At 43.4% G+C, this 21,687-nt stretch overlaps 2 protein-coding genes across 9 annotated transcripts in view; one reads left to right on the forward strand and one right to left on the reverse strand.

Moving 5' to 3' along the window:
• Nucleotides 1-21,687, forward strand: part of DLG2 (discs large MAGUK scaffold protein 2) — a 1,579,821-nt gene that overhangs the window by 686,350 nt on the left and 871,784 nt on the right. The gene's annotated exons all lie outside the window — the stretch shown is intronic.
• The window catches only part of LOC127045846 (uncharacterized), a 42,991-nt gene continuing 28,588 nt past the window's right edge, over nt 7,285-21,687 (reverse strand). The window contains exon 2 of the mRNA XM_050942583.1: nt 7,285-7,895. Coding sequence (XP_050798540.1) covers nt 7,456-7,895 — 440 coding nt within the window. The 3' untranslated portion in view covers nt 7,285-7,455. The remainder of the gene's footprint in view (nt 7,896-21,687) is intronic.

A 21,687-nucleotide genomic window follows, 5' to 3' on the forward strand; every position in this document is an offset into this window, starting at 1 on the left:
CTCCCACCCCCAATCCCCACATCCGTCGCTTTTCTCAGGAGCTGAGGACTGGCTAGGAATTTAGGCTACATCTGTATAGTGTGAAAGGATGATGAAACATTTTAAATGACATTTGATGTTTTACCAGCAAAAAAGAACATTGAGCCGTCTGTGGACTGGAACAGAGGCAAGAGTGAGCTGTCCCTGCCACGCTCCCAGATCATTTTCAGTAGGACTACTGCCTCGTCTGTTAGTTATCTCCCATTTTGTAGTTGTGTGGGATTTCCCTCCCAACCCCTTTCTAAGTGTAGTACTTTGCACTTGTCTTTTTTTCTGAATTTCATCTTGTTGATTTCAGACCAACTCTAATTTTTCAAAGTCACTGTGAATTCTAATCCTGTCCTCTAAAGGGTTGTAACCCTTCCCAGCATGGTTCATCCACATATTTTCCAAGTCATTTAATGAAAATACTGAACAGTTCTGGACCCAGACACCCAGTGGTACCCTACTATATATGTCCTCCCAGTTTGAGAGTGAACCGTTGATAACTACTCCTTGAATATGGTTTCTCAGCCAGTTGTTCACCTATTTCATAACTTCATCTCGACCAGTGGTTCTCAAACTAGGGCCGCTGCTTGTTCAGGGAAAGCCCCTGGTGGGCCGAGCTGGTTTGTTTACCTGCCGTGTCCACAGGTTCAGCCGATCGCAGCTCCCAGTGGCCGTGGTTTGTCCCTTGGCCCGTGCCGCTTCTCGCAGCCCCCATTGGCCTGGAGCAGCGAACTACGGACACTGGGAGCTGCGATTGGCCGAACCTGCGGACGTGGCAGGTAAACAATCCGGCCGGACCCACCGGGGGCTTTCCCTGAACAAGCAGGAGTCCTAGTTTGAGAACCACTGATCTAGACCATGCTTCCACATAACATTCTCATCTGCAAACTAGGGAACTGTCTGTGTGAATCTTCAGCTTGTATGTTTCATCTCTTTCTTATATTCCTGTGACTGTTTTGCCTATTTGTTGGAGCTTGTAAATGATAACACAAAATAATATAAATTTCCTTTTCACTGAGAGGAGGAGGAAACCTTGAGGTCCAGACTACAGTGAGCTAGGAGTAGGATATACTGAAGTGAGTTAAAACGCTTGAAATTGAAGACTTGTTCAGGCCAGCTTGTTTTAAACATGATTTACCTGCTGCTGTGCATGATGCTGAACTGTACTTTTAGCAGAGTTTGGAATTTGTATGTTAGTCTAAGTAAATGTTTTCTTTTTGTTAGTCTGTAATAAAAGACTGATAATTGACATGTAAAACCTGAGAGAAATGCTAATAAGAAAACAAAGAAAGAGGAACCTACAGGGCAACTGCTTGATTAAATACCATTTCAACAATAAAATCTTCAATGGGAGCATTGGCAATATGAAAAGAAAAGCTGATAACAATTAAGGGAGACTATATCCTATGAACTTTTGGGATTTTAGTATATCACTGGCTAAAACCAGTCTTTAAATAACAGTGTTCAGACCACAAAAGCTGACTAAGCGCCAATAAAGCAAATCAGGAAAAATAAATTTAGCTAAATTGTACCGAGTTATACTTCTGCAACTTCATTGACTTCAGCAGAGTAGCAGTAGCTTAAATTAGGACAAAAATAGCCCACTGAATTTAATACTAAAAATGTCTAGTACACTGTATCTTTCAATGCTCAGCTTTATCATATTTGACCAATGCATATTTCTGACTATTCTCCATTATTCCCAGTGGTTTGTGGTGGTGTAGAAAGATCAGTTAGTATCAAGACAATTCACACTTCAAAGTCACCAACTTTCTTCCAGTCGTTCGTCCTGAATAACTAACTAGTTATAGAATCATAGAAATGTAGAACTGGAAAGGGCTTCATCTAGTCTGGTCCCCTGTACCGTAGCAGGACCAAGGAAAGCTATTCATGTAGCTGGAGTTGCGTAACTTAGGTTGATTTAGCCCCATAGTGTAGACCTGCCCTAAATGTTATCTGGACCATCCCTGACAGATGTTTGTCTCACCTGTTCTTAAAAACCGTCAGTGACAAAGATTCCACAACCTCCCTAGGTAACTTGTTCAATTGCTTAATTACCCTGACAGTTAGGAAGTTTTTCCTAATGTCTAACCTAAATCTCCCTTGCTATAATATAAGCCCATTACTACTACTACTACTACTCATACACTGAGGACAGGACAAAAAATTATAATCATAGAAGATCAGGGTTGGAAGGGATTTCAGGAGGTCATCTAGTCCAACACCCTGCTCACAGCAGAACCAATCCCCAGATCCCTAAACGGCCCTTTCAAAGATTGAACTGACAACACTGAGTTTAGCAAGCCAATGCTCAAACCACTGAGCTATCCCTCCCCCTTGTATTTATAGCAGCTTTGTACCTACTTGAAGACTGTTATATCCTCCCTTCTCTTCTCCAGACTAAACAAACCCAGTTTTTTCAATCTTTCCATTTAGATCATGTTTTCTAGACCTTAATCAGTGTTTGTTTTTTCTCCTCTGGACTTGCTCCAATTTGTCCACATCTTTCCAGAAGTGCAGTGCCCAGAACTGGACACACTACTCCAGTTGTAGCCTTAGAATGAAATAGAGTAGAAGAATTCTCATATCTTGCTTATAACACTCCTGCTAATACATCCCAGACTGATATTTGCTTTCCCCCCCACAGCAGTATTCCATCGTCGTTTCATATTTAGTATATTCACTATAAGCCCCAGATCCCTTTCAGTTTTTGTTCAAGTGGTGAAGGTCTATATTGTGGCATTTCCTAAATCTTGAGTGTTGTGATTTATCAACCTTAATAATCTAATTTTAACATACTTTTTGTGTGTAATATTGATATACACTATTAGATACAGGCATTCAAATACCATGGTGATGAGCGCAGGACAAATACCTGGATAGAAATATAGAAGGCCACCTGTCTGCAGCAATCTCTACAAATCTAAACTTCATCTGGCTTTTAAAAAATACCTTCTAACATCTCATTTGTGTCTCTGTGCGTACGTATTTAATAAGACTTTTTGTGCACTGTACCTCTCTATTTTTTATTTAAATCAGAAAATTACTTCTTTATCCTCTGGCATTTTCAGTTTCCCCATCTGGCTTTTTTAATTGAGGATCTATCACATCAATATTTTCTTACATTTTAAGACCTGCTCCAAGATGGTTCATAGATAGAATTGGAGTTTCTATTGCTTACTTGTGATAAAAAATAGACACACTCCACTAATTTCTTATATTCTCTATTGTGTTGTTCCTTTTTGTGCCTCTTTACTGTTTAAAACCACTATAAAACAAAACACTCAAGGTAATGTATTGGAAGAGTGACCTCAACAAGTGCAATTATATCCTACCACTCAGTGTTAGGAGAAGGATTTAAATCAAACATCACTATTTCAAATGCAGTGGGCCAGATCTCAAGAGGTAGTAACTTCTCAAGAGATCTAAGCAACTTCTAATGGATTTGGTCCTCTTGCAATATTTCCTCTACAATAAAACCTGCTTCTCGTCGATGCCATGAACTGGACTCATGGGGCTATGGTGATGAGAGAGCGTGGCAGGAATAAGAACAGCAGTGGCTGGCTAACAGTTTTCTCATCACTGCGATGACACCAGCTGGACTCTGTAGCCAGTGATTTGTTTGTTTGTTTCTTTGATGTTTAGTAATGTGGTGTGTGTGTGTGTGTGTATAATATAAAAAACCAAAATCTGACGGCTACTGTTCTGTAGCTGCCAGAGCTGAACCCTCAGGTGTTGTATTACATAATCATTAAATAGGAGCTGCTGCAGTGGTGGCCCCAGGAGAACAGCCAGGAGCTGTTGGTAATAATTGAGCAGCAGACTTTGGCTTTGGAAAAGGAGACAGAGGCCTGGTCTACACAACGCGTTTAAACCTATTTTAGCAGCGTTAAACCGATTTAACGCTGCACCTGTCTACACAATGAGGCCCTTTATATCGCTATAAAGGGCTCTTTAAACTGATTTCTGTACTCCTCCCCGACGAGAGGAGTAGCACTGAAATCGGTATTACCATATCGGATTAGGGTTAGTGTGGCCGCAAATTGACGGTATTGGCCTCCGGGCGGTATCCCACAGTGCACCATTGTGACTGCTCTGGACAGCAATCTGAACTCTGATGCACTGGCCAGGTAAACAGGAAAAGCCCTGCGAACTTTTGAATTTCATTTCCTGTTTGCCCAGCGTGGAGCTCTGATCAGCACGGGTGGCGATGCAGTCCCAAATGCAAAAAGAGCTCCAGCGTGGGCCGTACGGGAGATACTGGATCTGATCACTGTATGAGGAGACAAATCTGTTCTATTACAGCTCCGTTACAGAAGACAAAATGAGAAAGCATTTGAAAAAAATCTCCAGGCTATGATAGACAGAGGCCACAGTACCGTGCTGTGTGACAAGCGTAACGGAAAGCCAAAGAATCAAATGGAGGCTTATGGAGGGAGGGGTACTGAGGACTCCAGCTATCCCACAGTCCCCGCAGTCTCCGAAAAGTATTTGCATTCTTGGCTGAGCTCCCAATGCCTGTAGGGTCAAACACATTGTCTGGGGTGGTTCAGGGTATATGTTGTCAATTTACCCCCTTCCCCCCCGTGAAAGAAAAAGGAAAAAAATCGTTTCTTGACTTTTTTATGTCACCCTATGTCTACTGCATGCTGCTGGTAGACGCGGTGCTGCGGCAATGAATAGCAGCATCTTCTCCCTTCCCCTCCCCGGTGGTAGATGGTACAATATGACTGCTATCCATCATCATCATCAGCCCGTGAGTGCCCCTGGCTGGCCTCAGGTGAGGTCGCCCGGGGGCGCCTGAGTAAAAATAAGAATGACTCCCGGTCATTCCCGGTAGATGGTACAGAACGGCTGTACCATCAGCCCCCTGCCTCCCTTTCATGTCTAAAGAAAAGATTCTGTACTGCCTGGCCTATCATAGCAGCGGGATGCTGGGCTCCTCTCCCCCCCACCGTTTAATGCCCTGCCTGGACTATCATAGCAGCTGGAGGCTGCCTCTCCCTCATTTTATCTCACTAACAAGTCGGTGTTTCTTATTCCTGCATTCTTTCTTACTTCATCACACAAATGGGGGATACTGCCACGGTAGCCCAGAAAGGTTGGGGGAGAAGGGAATCAACGGGTGGGGTTGTTGCAGGGGCACCCCCGTGAATGGCATGCAGCTCATCATTTCTGCGGGATCTGACACAGAGTGGCTATGCTCTCTGGTTCTCTGTACACAGGTTCTCTAGTACACTTGCCCCATATTCTAGGCAGGACTGACTCTATTTTTAGATAAACCATAAAGGAAGGATTGACTCAGGGAGTCATTCCCATTTTTGTCTTTGCACCCCTGGCCGACCTCAGCTAAGGCCAGCCAGGAGCACCCATGACAGCAGCAGATGGTACAGAACAAATGATAACAGTCATCTCATCGCCAATTTACAGTGGCACAGCAGACGACAGAACAACTGGTAACCGTCTCTGCTACTTTGCAATGGCAAATAAATGCTGCTGTGTAGCACTGCAGTACCGCCTCTGTCAGCGGCATCCAGTACACATACGGTGACAGTGACAAAAGGCAAAATGGGCTCCATGGTTGCCATGCTATAGCATCTGCCAGGGCAATCCAGGGAAAAAGGGCGCAAAATGATTGTCTGCTGTTGCTTTCACAGAGGAAGGAATGAGTGACGACATTTACCCAGAATCACCCGCGACACTGTGTTTGCACCATCATGCATTGGGATCTCAACCCAGAATTCAAATGGTCGGGGGAGACTGCGGGAACTATGGGATAGCTATGGGATAGCTACCCACAGTGCAACGCTCCGGAAATCGATGCTGGCCTCAGTACATGGACACACACCGCCGAATTAATGTGCTTAGTGTGGCCGCATGCACTCGACTTTATACAATCTGTTTTACAAAACCGGTTTATGTAAAATCAGAATAATCCCGTAGTGTAGACATACGCAGAGTCAGGACTGCCTGGGGGGGCAAGTGGGGCAATTTGCTCCAGATCCCGCAGGGTCCCCCACAAGAATATAGTATTTTATAGTATTGCAACTTTTTTTATGGAAGGGGCCCCCGAAATTGCTTTGCCCCACGCCCCCTAAATCCTCTGGGTGGCCCTGGACAGAGTCAACAATCTCCACTAGGGAGCTTAAGTGATGGAGTGGCAAAGATCAGGAACAGGCAGGCTAAACTATTGGAGACTGGTGCTACAAATTGTCATGTGGACAGAGTCTTGTCCTTGGCTGATTGCATACCAATTAAACATACTTCAGAGTGAAATCCTAGACTCATTGAATTCAATTCCAATTGTCTTCAGTCAGTTCAGGATTTCACTGAATGATGTTTAAGTTTGGAGCCCAATTCTGCTCTCAGAAAAATCAATGTATAATTATTCTGGATTTATACAATGAAACTGAGAGTACAACTGGTTCTGCACTTTAAAAAATGTTGTACCAAGTAAGTTAATTTGTAAGAGACCTCACATAAGGGGGGACTTTTTCAGCTAAAACTATGCTCTGTCACTTCTTTTAGAAGAACTACTCTTAAATACGTGATTTAATGTAGACAATTTGATATGGTGGAAGGAAGACATGTTAATTATGACCCTAGTGCGGGTTCCTCTCACTTGAATTCTTTTCTTGCACTGTAGAATATTTAATAGGCACTATTTAAAGCTTTTAGAACATTTTTCTTTCCCTTATGAAAATTAAAAGGGACACTGTTAGGTATCTTAGACCAAAAAGCTTTTGATTTTTATAAAACCCACTAGTAGAAATGTAGTTGTGAATACATTTTTAAAAAATTAACATATTTATTTTAGGGTTTTTTACTTTTAAACCTTCTTGCAGCACTGTGAAAATACTGGAAAATGGGAAATTCATTATTCAACCTGAGAAAAATGCCAAGAATCAAAAGAACAAAACACATGGTGGAAAAATTAAATTTGACTTTAAGAATTCTTAGTGTCATGTGGCATGAGCATGGGCTTTAATTTCTACAATGGGTGTAATAATATAACATATGTGAGGTTGTATTGTTTGTAAAGTGCTCAGAATAGTCTCGGAAGGATACAAAGAATTGTTATGGATAACACTGCTCTACAATTTTTGAGAAGTCGTCTGCTTCAGAGATAAAATGTGATATTTATTATGTATTTTGATGTGCTGAATTCAAATATGACAATTAAAACAACTGGCTACTGTTTCTAAGATATTTAAGTTTTTACATTTTATATCTGTGTATATTGTGTAGATAGTAGAGTTTTAATCATAAATTGTAAACCTAGGTCTTTTCATGTGTTTATGGTTGCTTTACATGATAATATTTCACCTGTCCTGTTTATGTAACACTTTAAAAATCAGCAAAAGGGTTATATAAATAAAATTTATTATGAAACAAAAGGCAAAAAACTATTATGTACATAGTTTAGTCCTATTCAGTGTCTACTCGGCGCTTCTTGGCATGTCTTTTGTATTCATTAAATGGAGCATCTCTTGTCACTGTCCAGCAATAGTCTGCAAGCATTGCTGGGCTCCATTTGCCCTGATAGCTTGCCAGGAGATTCCACTGCTGTAGTCTGGAGCCCAACAGCTCTGCCTTACTCTTGGGTAGTTCCAAATCCCTGACAAGGTCATTCAGTTCACCTTGTGTTAGGAGGTGTGGTTCAGAGGACGAGGATGGGAGAAAATGTGGGTCCTGTGACATTGATGGTTCAGGACCAGAAGTTTCATCCTCTTCCTCTTCCTCATCTGACTCAAGTGAGAATGATTCTGGTGCATCAGGAACCGGCAGTCCTTCTCCGTGGGGTACTGGGCATATAGCTGATGGAATGTTTGGATAATGTACAGTCCACTTTTTCTTCTTTGACACACCTTTCCCAACTGGCACCATGCTGAAGTAACAATTGCTGGTATGATCTGTTGGCTCTCTCCAAATCATTGGCACTGCAAAAGGCATAGATTTCCTTTTCCTGTTCAAACACTGGCAAAGATTTGTTGCACAAGTGTTGCAGCATATGTGTGGGGCCCACCTCTTGTCCTGATCTCCAATTTTGCAGCCAAAAGAAAGATGATAGGCCTTCTTAACCATAGTAGTTATACTGCTCTTTTGTGATGCACAAACACAAACATAGCAGAAGTTATCTGCACTGTTCACACAAGTACGAGGCATCTCTGCTCACTTTGGCTAAACAGAAATGTGTCCCTTTGCAAAATCAAACACTGACAAATAAGAGAGCACGAAACTGTATGATTTCTAGAGCTGATATAGGGCAATTTGTTCAGCAGAGTGATGTAAGCTTCGTTATGATTGCATCATCCATGACTTCTAAGAATAACATGATGCAATTCATATCATGTATGACGCAATACCAGCTTCAGATTGCATCATTCATTGTTTCGCCTAAAAGCAAGTACTGTCCAAACCGAGTCATAGATTTATTCATAGATCCAGTCAAAGATGTATTTTAGTCATTTTTGGTTTAAACTGAGATCCCTTCCCTTTATAACTCACTTATCCTCTGCCATTCCCAGGTCAAGGGTCGTATATACTGACCCAATAGCATATCTTGAAAACTCGAGCCAATCAACAATTTTAAGCATCATTTTCGTTCTCAGTGGCCCAAAATTAGTAAAGTTGGACTACATTTATTTTAGAAGCATTTTGGCTGTAGAGCAGTGTAATCTGTAAAGTCTTTTGTATAGCAGTAGTTTCTGGAGGAACTGGAGTTGTTTTAAAATCCACATCTTATCCTCTGTTACACAAGCATACTTCCGACTGAAGTCAAATTTGCAGCAGTTCTAAAGCTTTTTGTTAATGATATGCTATGACTTTGTCTTACACGTTTTAGGACTATTGTGTACCACTCCAGCTCCTCTAAGTTATTCTCTATCCTACCTAATCCTTTTTTCATAGGATGCTGTTATGGCTAGAGGATGAAAATTCTCTAGACAAGCCATCTTTGTCTTTTCAGATTTAAAATATATGCCTTATTAAAAACAAACAATCCAAATGGCAAGGGTTCCTGCTCTGTCTTCTGGTGAGGACATAAATAATGCTTTTGCAGTCGTGTATCACCTTAAAGAGTTTTTCAAACTCCAGTCAGTCGCTTTTTCCTCAGTATAGTTTAGGATATGAGCTGACCTCTTCAATGGAAGTTTAGAGAGAGTCTATTTTGTGATTCTTCCCCTCCCTTTTATTTTTCATAGCTATTAGGAACATTTATGGTCAAATCAATAAATCTAAACAGCTTTTATTCCAGTCTATCAAATGTAATTAAAATAACATTTTTTGTTTTTTTGATAAGAGAAATGAAGCCTGTGTAACAAACACACAAAAAATCCCATCAAGTCATGCTGGAAAATACTGTAATTTCTATAAAATATAATGCACAGGAAAGCAACTGTAGGTTGAGAATCAGTACGATGAGAAGCACAGTTATTCTCTTGTATCACAGAATGTTGACAGTAGAGTTATTAAGTTCTGTAAAAATCCCTTTCTTCCAAAGCCAAGCTGTAAGCAGTGAACTGAGGTGCTGAATAGTAGGGCTGGCTGGAAAACAAATTACATTTTTGTGAAAAATATATTTTTTAAAAACATTTTAATTTTTGTTATAAGGCTGAACAAAACCATGACCTTTCACTTTTTTGTGTGAAAAATTTAGGAAAGATGCCCAGCCTACCCCTCCGCCCCCCTTAGAATAGCTCGAAGCCTGATGGGTGCCTGGGCATCCACCTGGAATGTGGGAGACTTGGTCTGCAGGAGTTTTATTGAAAATATCCCGACCAGCTCTACTGAATACCCTTTGTCACCTCACAGTACTGCATAATCGTCTGACTATTTTTCCTACATTTTAGCCATTCAAAAGCTGTATTTTTAAAGCTTCTAAAAAGATTCCACTAATATACACTTCATAAACACTTTTTTGTTTGTGCCTTTTCAGTGCCTGGTATGTGAAGTGCTCAGGTGGAATTGTATGTCACCACAAGGTAACTTGTCTCTTCAGTCTGAGGCAACTGGCTGGCATGAGTCAATCACTCTGTGTACGTGTCAGAGAACTGGGAAAACTAATGTCAGTGTCACTTCCTGGCCAATTCAGGACACAGTTAGTAATCCTCATTTGCAAGTAAACTGTGCTAGGCTACCCTGAAAACAAGATCTCTCAACATCTGATTGACAACCTGGTTCTGATCTCATTTTTACACACACAAGGGTGATTCCACTGAACTCAGTGGAGACAACTAGTGTAAAACTGGCATAAGCGAAATCAGAATCTGGCTCAGACTCCAAACACTGTGTTACTAGCATTGTTTGGAGTTAGCCTGTCATCCTTCCTTTTAACTGTTAGCACTGTTAAGATAAGCCAACATTGTTCCCTCTATAAAATTGATAATGCTTGAAAAAATAGCATGAGAAGTGAATTTTTAAAGGGTAACTTGCAAAAATCCATTAATTTAAGGATTATATATGACATGCCCAAAGGAGTAAGGATAAGGTGTACGTTCTCGTTAAACATTTCTTGAAAAACTGGGAGCCACAATGTAGAACTTTGTTTATGTCCCACATTCAGTTGTTTGACATGTTAATAATGGATCCCTGCTGGAGCCTTTGAGCCAGTTTTATAAGACTACTAAGTGGCTCTTTTTTAATTTGTCGCTTATTTGGCAAAGTTTCATTTTCATATCTTATGATACCCTATGGGAGATGAAACAGAAAATGTTGTAAACAAACGATAAAGATTTTATTTGGTTAATAAAGCCACTTACCCCATTTTCCCTCTAAGTGACTTGATACTAGCAGCATAATGCAAACTCAGATGGTCTTTTTCCACAGCTCAAAGTTTGATAATAGTTTGAAAACTTTGGGGAGCCAAGTGAGGGGGGAACATTTTTGATCATAAAACCTGTTGACCGCATGTCTAACTTTGGACTTCTCACTGTTAAGAATGACCTAAACAAAGTAACTTTGCTCTTAATTTTGGACTGGCATGTTTTCTGTTCTGTTTAGCCTGTAAGTGGTTATACACGTCACTGATGTGTAGAAGGGAAAATTCTTATGGTTACATTGTTATATTTGTTCATGCTCCAAATTAATCTTTCACTGGCTTTCTCCTAACTCCCTAGCCTAATTTAAAAAGGGAAAGCAGACTTCCCATTTTCCAGGACACATTGGGTGAACCTCCCACCCCTCAGTCAGAGGGCTAGCACAAGGTCCATGTCCCAATTATGGCCTTTTTTGAGTGGTGGATGGGCTTCTGCAGCCCTTTCCGCAGGTGAATTTCGCCCAATCCGAACTGCTACACTGGTTTTCTTTTTAAATGAAACATTGTCACATTGCAGAGAGTTAAAGCCAGTGCCTTTTTTCTGCACTGTCATTAAAGAACTGTGAAAATTCAGATATAGAATCAGAAATCTGATCTAGCCAGAGAGAGAGAGAGAACAGACCCACTTGTTAAATCTAAATTTGAACCTTGGCTCCACCAAAGTTTTGAGGAGTAGTTGGAACTGGGGGTTTTGTTTGCTTCTATTTCTGACCTTCCTTTGCTTTCAGAATATGAACCTGTAGCTCGGGGTGTATTCTGGGGTCAATGAAGCTTGCATGGTCTATTGTGTGTGTACTGAGACAGAGTTTTTGGGGGGGGGTAAGTGTGGTTTTGCACAGTAAAACTCTTTAAAGATAAGTTTCCATAACCTTTTAAAATAAATAAAATAGTATCTATGTAACTCCCAAGGAGATGACCTAGGTCCCTGGGACTCTGTCTGCTGGTAGTTCAGGGAGAGGCCACTGTCCCTGGAAGGAACAGGGAGCTAAGGGCAGACTTGCCCTGTTAGGCAACCCAGAGAGAGGAGGAGAGTCACTATTTAGAACAATAGGGCCACTGTTGGCTTGGGAGGTGGGGGACGGAGAGGAGGAAGGGAGGATAGCTTGGTGCCTGCTCAGAGGAAGGGACAGTGTCAAATGATTGACAAGGGAAAGCTTGGGAATAAGAGCTAGCCTGACCAATAAGAAGTGTGTTGCCCTGGGATCCTGGCAGGGGAGGAGGGTGGAAAGAGTTATTTTGGGACCAGTCAGGGAAAGGACAGGACTGGCTATGTGGAGAGCTGATGAGGCCCAGACCTGCATGCAGGGTTCCCCCTGAAAACTGGCCTCTGGGGACCTGGAAGCAAGAGCCGTCAGCTTGGTCTTTCCCCCTTCAAGGCGACAGCAGTTTAGAGCTCTTTGTTGGGGAGCTGGCCCTAGAGAAAACAAGTCACTACATGGCAAGCTCTGCTCTGTTAGTCCAGGGCTGCTGCCTGTTGTGAGTGTGTCTGAGCTTTAGGGTGGAAGAATAAAGTTAGGATTTTTAGTATAGTTTTGTAATCTGAGCCCTGCACCCCTTTGTGGTGAGGGGAAATCCTGGGGTCAGAAGCAGCCTGACTCCTACATGCAGTGCTTTGGAGGATGGGTTACAAATGCTTTGGAAGATAAGATTAAAATTCAAAACAATCTGGACAAACTGGAGAAATGGTCTGAAGTAAATAGGATGAAATTCAATAAGGACAAATGCAAAGTACTGCATTTAGGAAGGAACAGTCAGTTGCACACATAGAAGATGGGAAATGACTGCCTAGGAAGGAGCACTGCGGAAAAGGATCTGGGTGCAGAGCGGACCATAAACTAAATAAGAGTTGTCAGTGTAACACTGTGTTGCAAAAAAAAGCAAACATCATTCTGGGATGTATTAGCAGGAGTGTGGTAAGCAAGACGCAAGAAGTAATTCTTCCACTCTACTCTGCGCTGATTAGGCCTCAACTGGAGTTCTGGGTGCCACATTTCAGGAAAGATGTGGACAAATTGGAAAAAGTCCAGAGAAGAGCAACAAAAATGATTAAAGGTCTAGAAAACATGACCTATGAGGGAAGATAGAAAAAATTGGTGACAGGTTTCAGCCGTGTTAGTCTGTATCAGCAAAAAGAACAAGGAGTATTTGTGGCACCTTTGAGACTAACAAATTTATGTTGGGCATAACAGTTTTCAAGTACATAAAAGGTTGTTACAAGGAGGAGGGAGAAAAATTGTTCTTTTTGACATCTGAGGATAGGACAAGAAGCAATGGGCTCAAATTACAGCAAGGGAGGTTTAGGTTGGACAGTAGGAAAAGCTTCCTAACTGTCAGGGTGGTTAAGCATTGGAATAAATTGCCTAGGGAAGTCATGGAATCTCCATCATTAGATATTTTTTTAAGAGCAGGTTAGACAAGCACCTGAGAGGGATGGTCTAGATAATACATAGTCCTGCCATGAGTGCAGGGGACTGGATTAGATGACCTCTTGAGGTCCCTTCCAGTCCTATGATTCTTTGTAGAGAGCACCAGCCAGCAATGATCATCAGGCCCTCTGCAGTGACCGAGGAGTCCAGATTCATCTCTGAACCTGAGGATCCGTCGTGGAGTTGTGAGTCACTGTCTTTTAGTTAGCTAGTCACGGAGATTGTTTGGGAGGCCCCCCCCCCCACAAGTGTGCCCTCAAGCCAGGGGGTAAGGGTCTGGGGATTTTATTACCTGCTGCCTAATAAACCTGTGGTGGAACTTACCACCTCATCTCACTTGTGAGTCTTTTGGGCTGTACTGAATCCAGTCAGCCTGGTTGCTAACTGCTGCACGGAAGATACTATGGTCACAGGTCAAGGGCTCCTACGAAGTACACATACCAATGGGACACTAATTTTACATTTGCTGTATTAGCTCATGTGACTGGGGAAATTCATGGGTATTATCAGCATGGGCTGATAGTCTGAGAATAGTGTTCTACTCCATTATATTTACCTCCTATTTTTAATCTAATTACTGTGTGTATGTTTGTGTTATTTTGTGGAAGCCTCCAACTATCTGGCAAGTAAGTGGGGGTGATCTTGTGATTAGAATGTTCATCCCAGGCTGCCCGGGTGATCCTCCCAGGAAGAAGTGAGGTGGTTGGAGTCACCACTAAATAAATTCTTATGGGAAGAAAATAAGGAAGTTACACCTTGCTGAGTGGGTGGCAGGATCCAGAAGAACCTAGACCTGGATAGTGGGTGCTATAAATATAGATCTCTCTAGATATTTAACTTTGATGGAAGCAATAATTATTTGGAAAGCTTAGTTTTGATTCTAGTTTTGATTCTAAATTAGAATAGCTCCTTTGACTTAATGGAACGATATCAATTTACTGATGGCGAAGTATGTGGGGTGGCGGTGAGGGGAGAAAGAGTGATGGGCTCTATAGTGAACAATTTGATGTCTGTGTTAAGTCAGATTAGATCAAACCTAGCACATTGTGTTAAATCAAACAAAGCTGCTTCGGGGGGCCCAGTTAAACTTCACCCAAGAATATTAAAGGAACTGGCACATGAAATTGCAAGCCCATTAGCAGAATTTTTAATGAATCTGTAAACTCAGGGGTTGTACTGTATGACTGGAGAATTGCTAACATAGTTCCTATCTTTAAGAAAGGGGGAAAAAGTGATCCGGGCAACTGCAGGCCTATTAGTTTGACATCTGTAGTATGCAAGGTCTTGGAAAAAATTTTGAAGGAGAAATTAGTTAAGGACATTGAGGTCAATAGTATTTGGGACAAATTACAACATGGTTTTACAAAAGATAGGTTGTGACAAACCAACCTGATCTCCTTCTTTGAGAAGGTAACAGATTTTTAGACAAAGGAAATGCAGTGGATCTAATTTACCTCGATTTCAATAAGGCATTTGATACGGTTCCACCTGGGGGAATTATTAGCTAAATTGGAAAAGATGGGGATCAATATGAAAATTGAAAGGTGGATAAGGAACTGGTTAAAGGGGAGACTACATTGAGTCATACTGAAAGGTGAATTGTCATACATCGAGTGAATTGTCAGACTGGAGGGAGGTTACTAGTGGAGTTCCTCAGGGATTGGTTTGAGGACCAGTCTTATTTAATCTTTTTATTATTGACCTTGGCACAATAAGTGGAAATGTGCTTATAAAGTTTGCAGATGACACAAAGCTGGGAGGTATTGCCAATACAGAGAAGGACCGGGATATCATACAGGAAGATCTGGATGACATTGTAAACTGGAGTCATAGTAATAGGATGAAATTTAATAGTGAAAAGTGCAAGGTCATGCATTTAGGGATTAATAACAAGAGCTATTGTTATAAACTGGGGACTCATCAGTTGGAAGTAACAGAGGAGGAGAAGGACCTCGGAGTATTGATTGATCACAGGATGACTATGAGCCGCCAATGTGATATGGCTGTGAAAAAAGCTAATGCTGTCTTAGGATGCATCAGGCAAGGTATTTCCAGTAGAGATAAGGAGGTGTTAGTACCATTATACAAGGCGCTGGTGAGACCTCATCTGGAATCCTGTGTGCAGTTCTGGTCTCCCATGTTTAAGAAGGATGAATTCAAACTGGAACAGGTTCAGAGACGGGCTACTAGGATGATCCGAGGAATGGAAAACCTGTCTTATGAAAGGAGACTCAAAGAACTTGGCTTGTTTAGCCTAAGCAAAAGAAGGCTGAGGGGAGATGATATTGCTCTTTATAAATACATCAGAGGGATAAATACCAGGGAGGGAGAGGAATTATTTCAGCTCAGTACCAATGTGGACACAAGAACAAATGGAAATAAACTGGCCATCAGGAAGTTTAGACTTGAAATTATAAGAAGGTTTCTAACCATCAGAGGAGTGAAGTTCTGGAACAGCCTTCCAAAGGGAGTAGTGGGGGCAAAAGACATATCTGGCTTTGAGACTAAACTTGATAAGTTTATGGAGGGGCGGTATGATGAGAGAGCCTAATTTTGGCAATTAATTGGTCTTTGACTATTAGTGGTAAATATGCCCAATGGTTTGTGATGGGATGTTAGATGAAATGGGATCTGAGTTACTACAGAGAATTCTTTCCTGGGTGTCTGGCTGGTGAGTCTTGCCCACATACTCAGGGTTTCGCTGATCGCTATATTTGGGATTTGAAAGGAATTTTCCTCCAGGGCAGATTAGCAGAGGCCCTGGGGGAGTTTCGCCTTCCTCTGCAGTGTGGGGCATGGTTCGCTTGCTGGAAGATTCTCTACATCCTGAAGTCTTTTTAAACCATGATTTGAGGACTTTTCAATGGCTCAGACACAGGTTTGATACAGAAGTGGGTGGGTGAGATTCTGTAGCCTGTGTTGTGCAGGAGGTCAGACTAGATGATCATAATGATCCCTTCTGACCTTAAAGTCTATGCTTCTATGAAGTTCTGAAACAGCTTCCTGATGGAAGCAATGGGGCAAAAAACCTAACTGGTTTCAAGATTAAGCTTGATAAATTTTATTATTCCTGAGGGCATTCTATACCACAAAATTAAAAACTCTGCAGACAATACTTTAAAAGTCTGCAAATTTTATTTAACTAAATGTGGAAGCTCCAGCATGGCAGTGGGGAGCACAGGCCACTAGCTGCACAGAGGTGGGAGATCATTATGCAGCTCTTTCCCCTTCTGCCCCTGGGATATGGACTCAGCAAGGAGGCTGCACCGAACCCTGAAACAGTGCAAGGATCGGGCCTGCACCAGAAACATCCCACAGCCCTGCCCCTCTATGCCACATGTGGGCAGGCAGGCTCAGCAAGGCAGGATCCAAGAGTGGAGGGGCTTGGTGTGGGTTGAGAGGGTTCTGTGTGGGGAAATTTGAATGCAGGTGGCTTAGTGGAGGATCTAGGTGCTGGGGGGATCTGGATACACAGGGGCTTGTTGAAGGGTTCTGGAGCTGAGTCGGGACTGTGGAAGGGGCGTTGCGGCAGGCTTGGGCCATCAACCCCACCTGACTGTGGAAGGTCTGGGGCTGAGTTGGGGCTGGGGGAGGGGCACCTCTCCCCCAGCCGTGGCAGGTGCTGAGCGGGTTCCCAGAGTGCCTGCACGGCACTGACAGGAAACTTAGGTCCAGATGGTGAGGGAGTGGGGCTTAGTGGAGTGGGGATCCAGGTACAGCTGGTTGGGGCTCGGTAGGGTGGGGATCCAGGTGCAGATCTCATTAGGGTGGTCCAGGTGGAGTGGGGCTCATTGGGGGGGTTCTGGGTGCTGTGGGGTGAGGCTCGGCAGGAGGGTCTGAGTATGAGAGGGGGTCTGGATGCTTGGGGGTTATGTGGGGGTGCAGCTCCCTGTACAGTGATTCCTCCCTCTGCAGCTGAGGAGTGATGGGCATGGGGGTTGCAGAGCTTCATATAGCCGGGGGAGAAATCTGCAGTGGGGTCTGACACAGCCCTGGATGCTGTTCAGGGGAAGAGGAAGTCCTGTCCTCCCTAACCCAGTTGTGACTAACAGCTGAGCCCGGCGCAGGGTAGGAGCCACCAGCTGGATCTTTCCCTGCCCCATAGTGATTTACCTCTCTGTCGGCTACCCTGGGCACCTGAAACATACTGCTGGGGAGGGTCACATGACCGCTCTTGTGGCATCCCTTTGCTTCCTCTTCAAAAAGTCATTTTTCTGTGGGGAAGCAAAAACATTTGTGGGGGACATGAATTCTGCGTATGCACAGTGGTGCAGAATTCCCTTGGGAGTAATTTTATGGAGGGGATGATATGATGAGATTGCTTACAATGGCATGTCGCCCGTCTGCGACTGTTAGTAGCAAATATCTGCAATGGCTGGTGATGGGACACTAGAAGGGGAGGGCTCTGAGTTACTACAGTGAATTATTTCCCAGATGTATGTGTGGTGGGTCTCACCCACATGATCAGGCTTTAAACCAGAGTAAATGGTGAAGTCTTTAAATCGTGATTTGGGTGCTTCAGTAATTCAGCCAGAGGTTAGTTGTCTATTACAAGAATGGGTGGGTGAGGTTCTGTGGCGTACGATGTGCATGAGGTCAGACTAGATGATCATAATGGTCCCTTCTGGCCTTAAATGTCTGAGTCTATATGCTGTGGAGGGACTTTACAGTGAACAGTTGATATCAGGGTTAACATTCAAATTAGATCAAACCTAGCACACAGTGAAGTAAATGAAGAAGCTTCTTTACACAGCATTCGACAGCTTCAGTGCTGATGAACTAAATTAAATCCTTGCTCTATTTTACTAACATAGGCATTAGAGCACTGGATCATCATTTCAGTCAGAAGTGACCTTTCTCAAGATTGCTTAAACCTTACCCCATCATTGCTTCAACAGCCTTGGAAAAAAGTGACCCTTTGCTGAAACATTGATCCCTTTGCAGGAATGTCTGCATATGCAAGAAGTAAAATTAAAGAGAGAATTTAACTGATCAGTCCTGGAATGTACTTTGCACATAACATGAATTGTGCTGAATGAATGCAGTGAGGCACAAGGAACTAGGATTGAACCAACTCCTTTTTATAGAAAACTTTTTGAAAGACATGTCTTTTTGCTGAAAGATTCCCTGCAAACCCTCAGCCAAAGGCAACATTTTTACAGGCAAGTTCTCAAAGCTTGAAAATTTAAGCTTGAGTACTGACTTATGGAACTATTGGCATAGATTTATTCAGCTAAACATAGGGCCCTATGAAATCCATGTTAACAAGAACATGGACAGAATTTTGGAATCAAAACAATAACACAGAATCCAGCGCTACACAAAAAAATAAAGATCTCTCCCTGGCTACAGCCCTGGGCCAGAGGAGATGGAAATATATATATTTTTAATTGGGGGAAAAAACAAAATCAGAAAATAATAAATCTGAAAATCCATAGTAATAAAAGGGATTTTGTAAGTACCTATAAACAGTAATATTAAGTGCTGCTGCAATACTTGTTATAATGGAAAATACCAGTGATATCAATGATGCAATAAAGTCTATAATTCTAGTCCGAAGTGGTGCAATGTTCCCCTTAGTAACACTTCTAGAAGACTTAATTTTATGTCACATGGTCTCTATATAATTTTAGCACCTTCTGAATTTCACTGCTTTGGAAGATCGGGTGTGTGTGTGGAACAACCTACTCAGAGCAAATATAATATCTTAATATAATTAAGTGTAACTTTTTCCATGTCACAGCAATATTGCATGCAAAGTGTACTTCAGTTCTGTCACAGGAACAGAAATATAGACCCCATTACATTTATTACCCTTCATTTTTAAAATTATAAATGTGAATTTTGTAAAAATATACTTTTATTTCCAGTGTGAATTTATCTAGCTTCAACTTCAAGGCATTGGACCACCTTATACCTTTCTCTCCTAGACTGAGGAGCCCATTATTCAATATATATTTCTTGTGAAGGCACTTCTACACTGTAATCAAGTCACTCCTTAACCTTCTTTTGGCTAAGCTAGATTGAGCTCCTTGTCACTATAAGGCATATTTTCTAGTCCTTTAATCATTCTTGTGGTTCTTCTCTGAACCCTCTCAAATTTATCAACCTCCAAATTAATATGTGGACCCCAGACCAGGACACAATATTCCAGCAGTGGTCACACAAGAGCCAAATACAGAGGCAAAATAACTACTCAAGAGCAATTCCTTCACTATACGTACTCTGCATTCAGCTAATCCATTGGCTTTAGGATATCTGGGACTACTTGTTTTATGAGGAAAGTGGTAGATTTTAGCAAAGTCCAGGATTTCCCTGTTCTTGAACTGTGATCTGTTGTCAACTGTTACTGTTCTTGGAATTCCATGATATACAAATGCAGATTTAATATGCTTGACAACTGTTGCTTCTATAGTAACTTCAAGCGTGATGACTTTTTGGAAAGTGGTAAAGTAGTCCATTATAACCAGGTGATGGTGTCTTCTCAAGTGGAACATGTCAATTCTAATGTTGTCCCATGGAATTGCAAGTTCATGAGTGACCATAGGTTTTCAGCTGAGAATCTTTATTTTTGATACATTCCACACCAGCTCACTATTTCTTCAGTGTGGCCAGAATACATCTTTTCTAGCCCCCTTTTTGTATTTGGCTATTCCCTGGTGGTCTTTGTTCAATACTTCTCTTCTCATCACTGTGGAAACCACAATCTGTGATCCCTTCAAGCAGGGGCGGCTCTGGGCACCAGCAAAACAAGCACGTGCTTGGGGCAGCAATTTACCAGGGGTGGCATAATGCTGGGGCCCCAGCTCCGACCTGAGGCAGTGTCCTGGGCTGGATCCTGACCGCCCTTTGTTCTCTGACCGGGTGCCGCCAGGGCTGTGTGGCAGCATGGGGGGAACCGGCTCAGTGGGGAGTGTGTCCCTGCCACTCTCCTATGGGCAACGGCCAGCCCCCTTCAGCCAGGAGCCAGTAGCCCGGCCCTGCCCCGGTCGCAGAGCGCAGGGGGTGGCGGTGGAACATGGCGGCCGGGCGGGCTACTCCTCCAGTGCTGGCTGCAGGCTCCTCCTTGGCTTGTCCCCGCCTCCGCCGCCTCCTCCCTGCGCCACCTCCTGCCAGAGGAGTGGGGGCGGCAGCCCGGGCTGAGCCGAACTCATGCCACTGCACAGGCCGAGCCCGCAGCCGGCTCGCGGGGGTCCTGGGGAGCGGGAGACCTGGGCACGCTGCCCTGCGATCACCGGCTGCTCTGCCCCAGGCCCCAGCCGCTGGACCCTGCAGCTGCCTCAGCTTGCTCTGCGTGAGTGCTAGAGACGGTGCCATGCCCCGGCCATGCCACGAGCTGAGCGCCCAGGACTCGGGTGTTGCTGAGGCTGCCCCAAGCCAGGGTCCCTGGGGTCCGCTGCCCCTCCAGCCACAGGGACCCTAGACCAGTGTGGGAGCTGGGCCGCAGCCCTACTCTCAGAGCCTCCTCCCCTCCCCATGCTGCATAGCAAGACGTGGGACCATGGGCAGGGCTGCTACAGCCATTTCAGACTGGGATTGGTGCCGGGGGAGCAGAGGTGATTGTGCCCTGTCTGAAGGGACCAGGCAACTCCCTCCCTCCCCCTCATGCCTGCTGCTTGCTCCTGCTGGCATGGGGCTGCGACACCCAGCTCCGGAGGGCAAGGGGAAGGCGAGACAGGAGGCAGAGCTGTTCGGTGTCTCCCACACAGCTCCAGGGCTCTCTGGCTACTTGGCAGCGACAGCCAGGCTGGGTAGTCCACCAGCAGCATGACTTGGTCTGACCCACATGGACCACATGAGCCCTGGGGTTGGGGCTGACATCCTGCCTATGCTAAGGCCTCCGGCACAGGGGCAACCAAACTCTGCCCAGGCAGACACAGCCCAGCTCACTCCTTGGCCAGCCCAGTGAGTAAATGAGTGCACTATTAGGAAATTGTTTTATTTCACCAATTACAAATTCTATGTTCATTTTTTTATTTTTAAACAGTCCAAAAGAAAACATTGCAAATGTGTAAAAGCCAAAAAAAAAAGGGGGGGAGGGGCGTCCAAATTATTTTTTGCTTGGGGCAGCAAAAAACCTAGAGCCGGCCCTGCCTTCAAGAGCACTCCTAAGATCACAGAAAGCTCTCTTTTATTGTTGGAATATGCAGATGGAAAATTGTTTTTTTTCCCCCTTCCTTTATTTATTGTGTGTATCACTTTGCAGCATTTAATCTTCAGCCGTTTGTCTCCAATTCATCTCACATGCCTAGAGATGACTTCCCCCCAACATACATATGTGACTTCCCCCCAACATACATTCACATGAAAGTTTACTGCTCTTTTCAAATCATTGGGCTGTGTAGTCAGGTGGAGTGTGTGCTCTTGAGTGTGTCTGCCATTCTGAGGTAGCTTTCATGGTAGAAGGTCACATCATAC

The sequence above is a fragment of the Gopherus flavomarginatus genome, chromosome 1 (genome assembly GCF_025201925.1).
Source record: "Gopherus flavomarginatus isolate rGopFla2 chromosome 1, rGopFla2.mat.asm, whole genome shotgun sequence".
NCBI lineage: Eukaryota > Metazoa > Chordata > Testudines > Testudinidae > Gopherus > Gopherus flavomarginatus.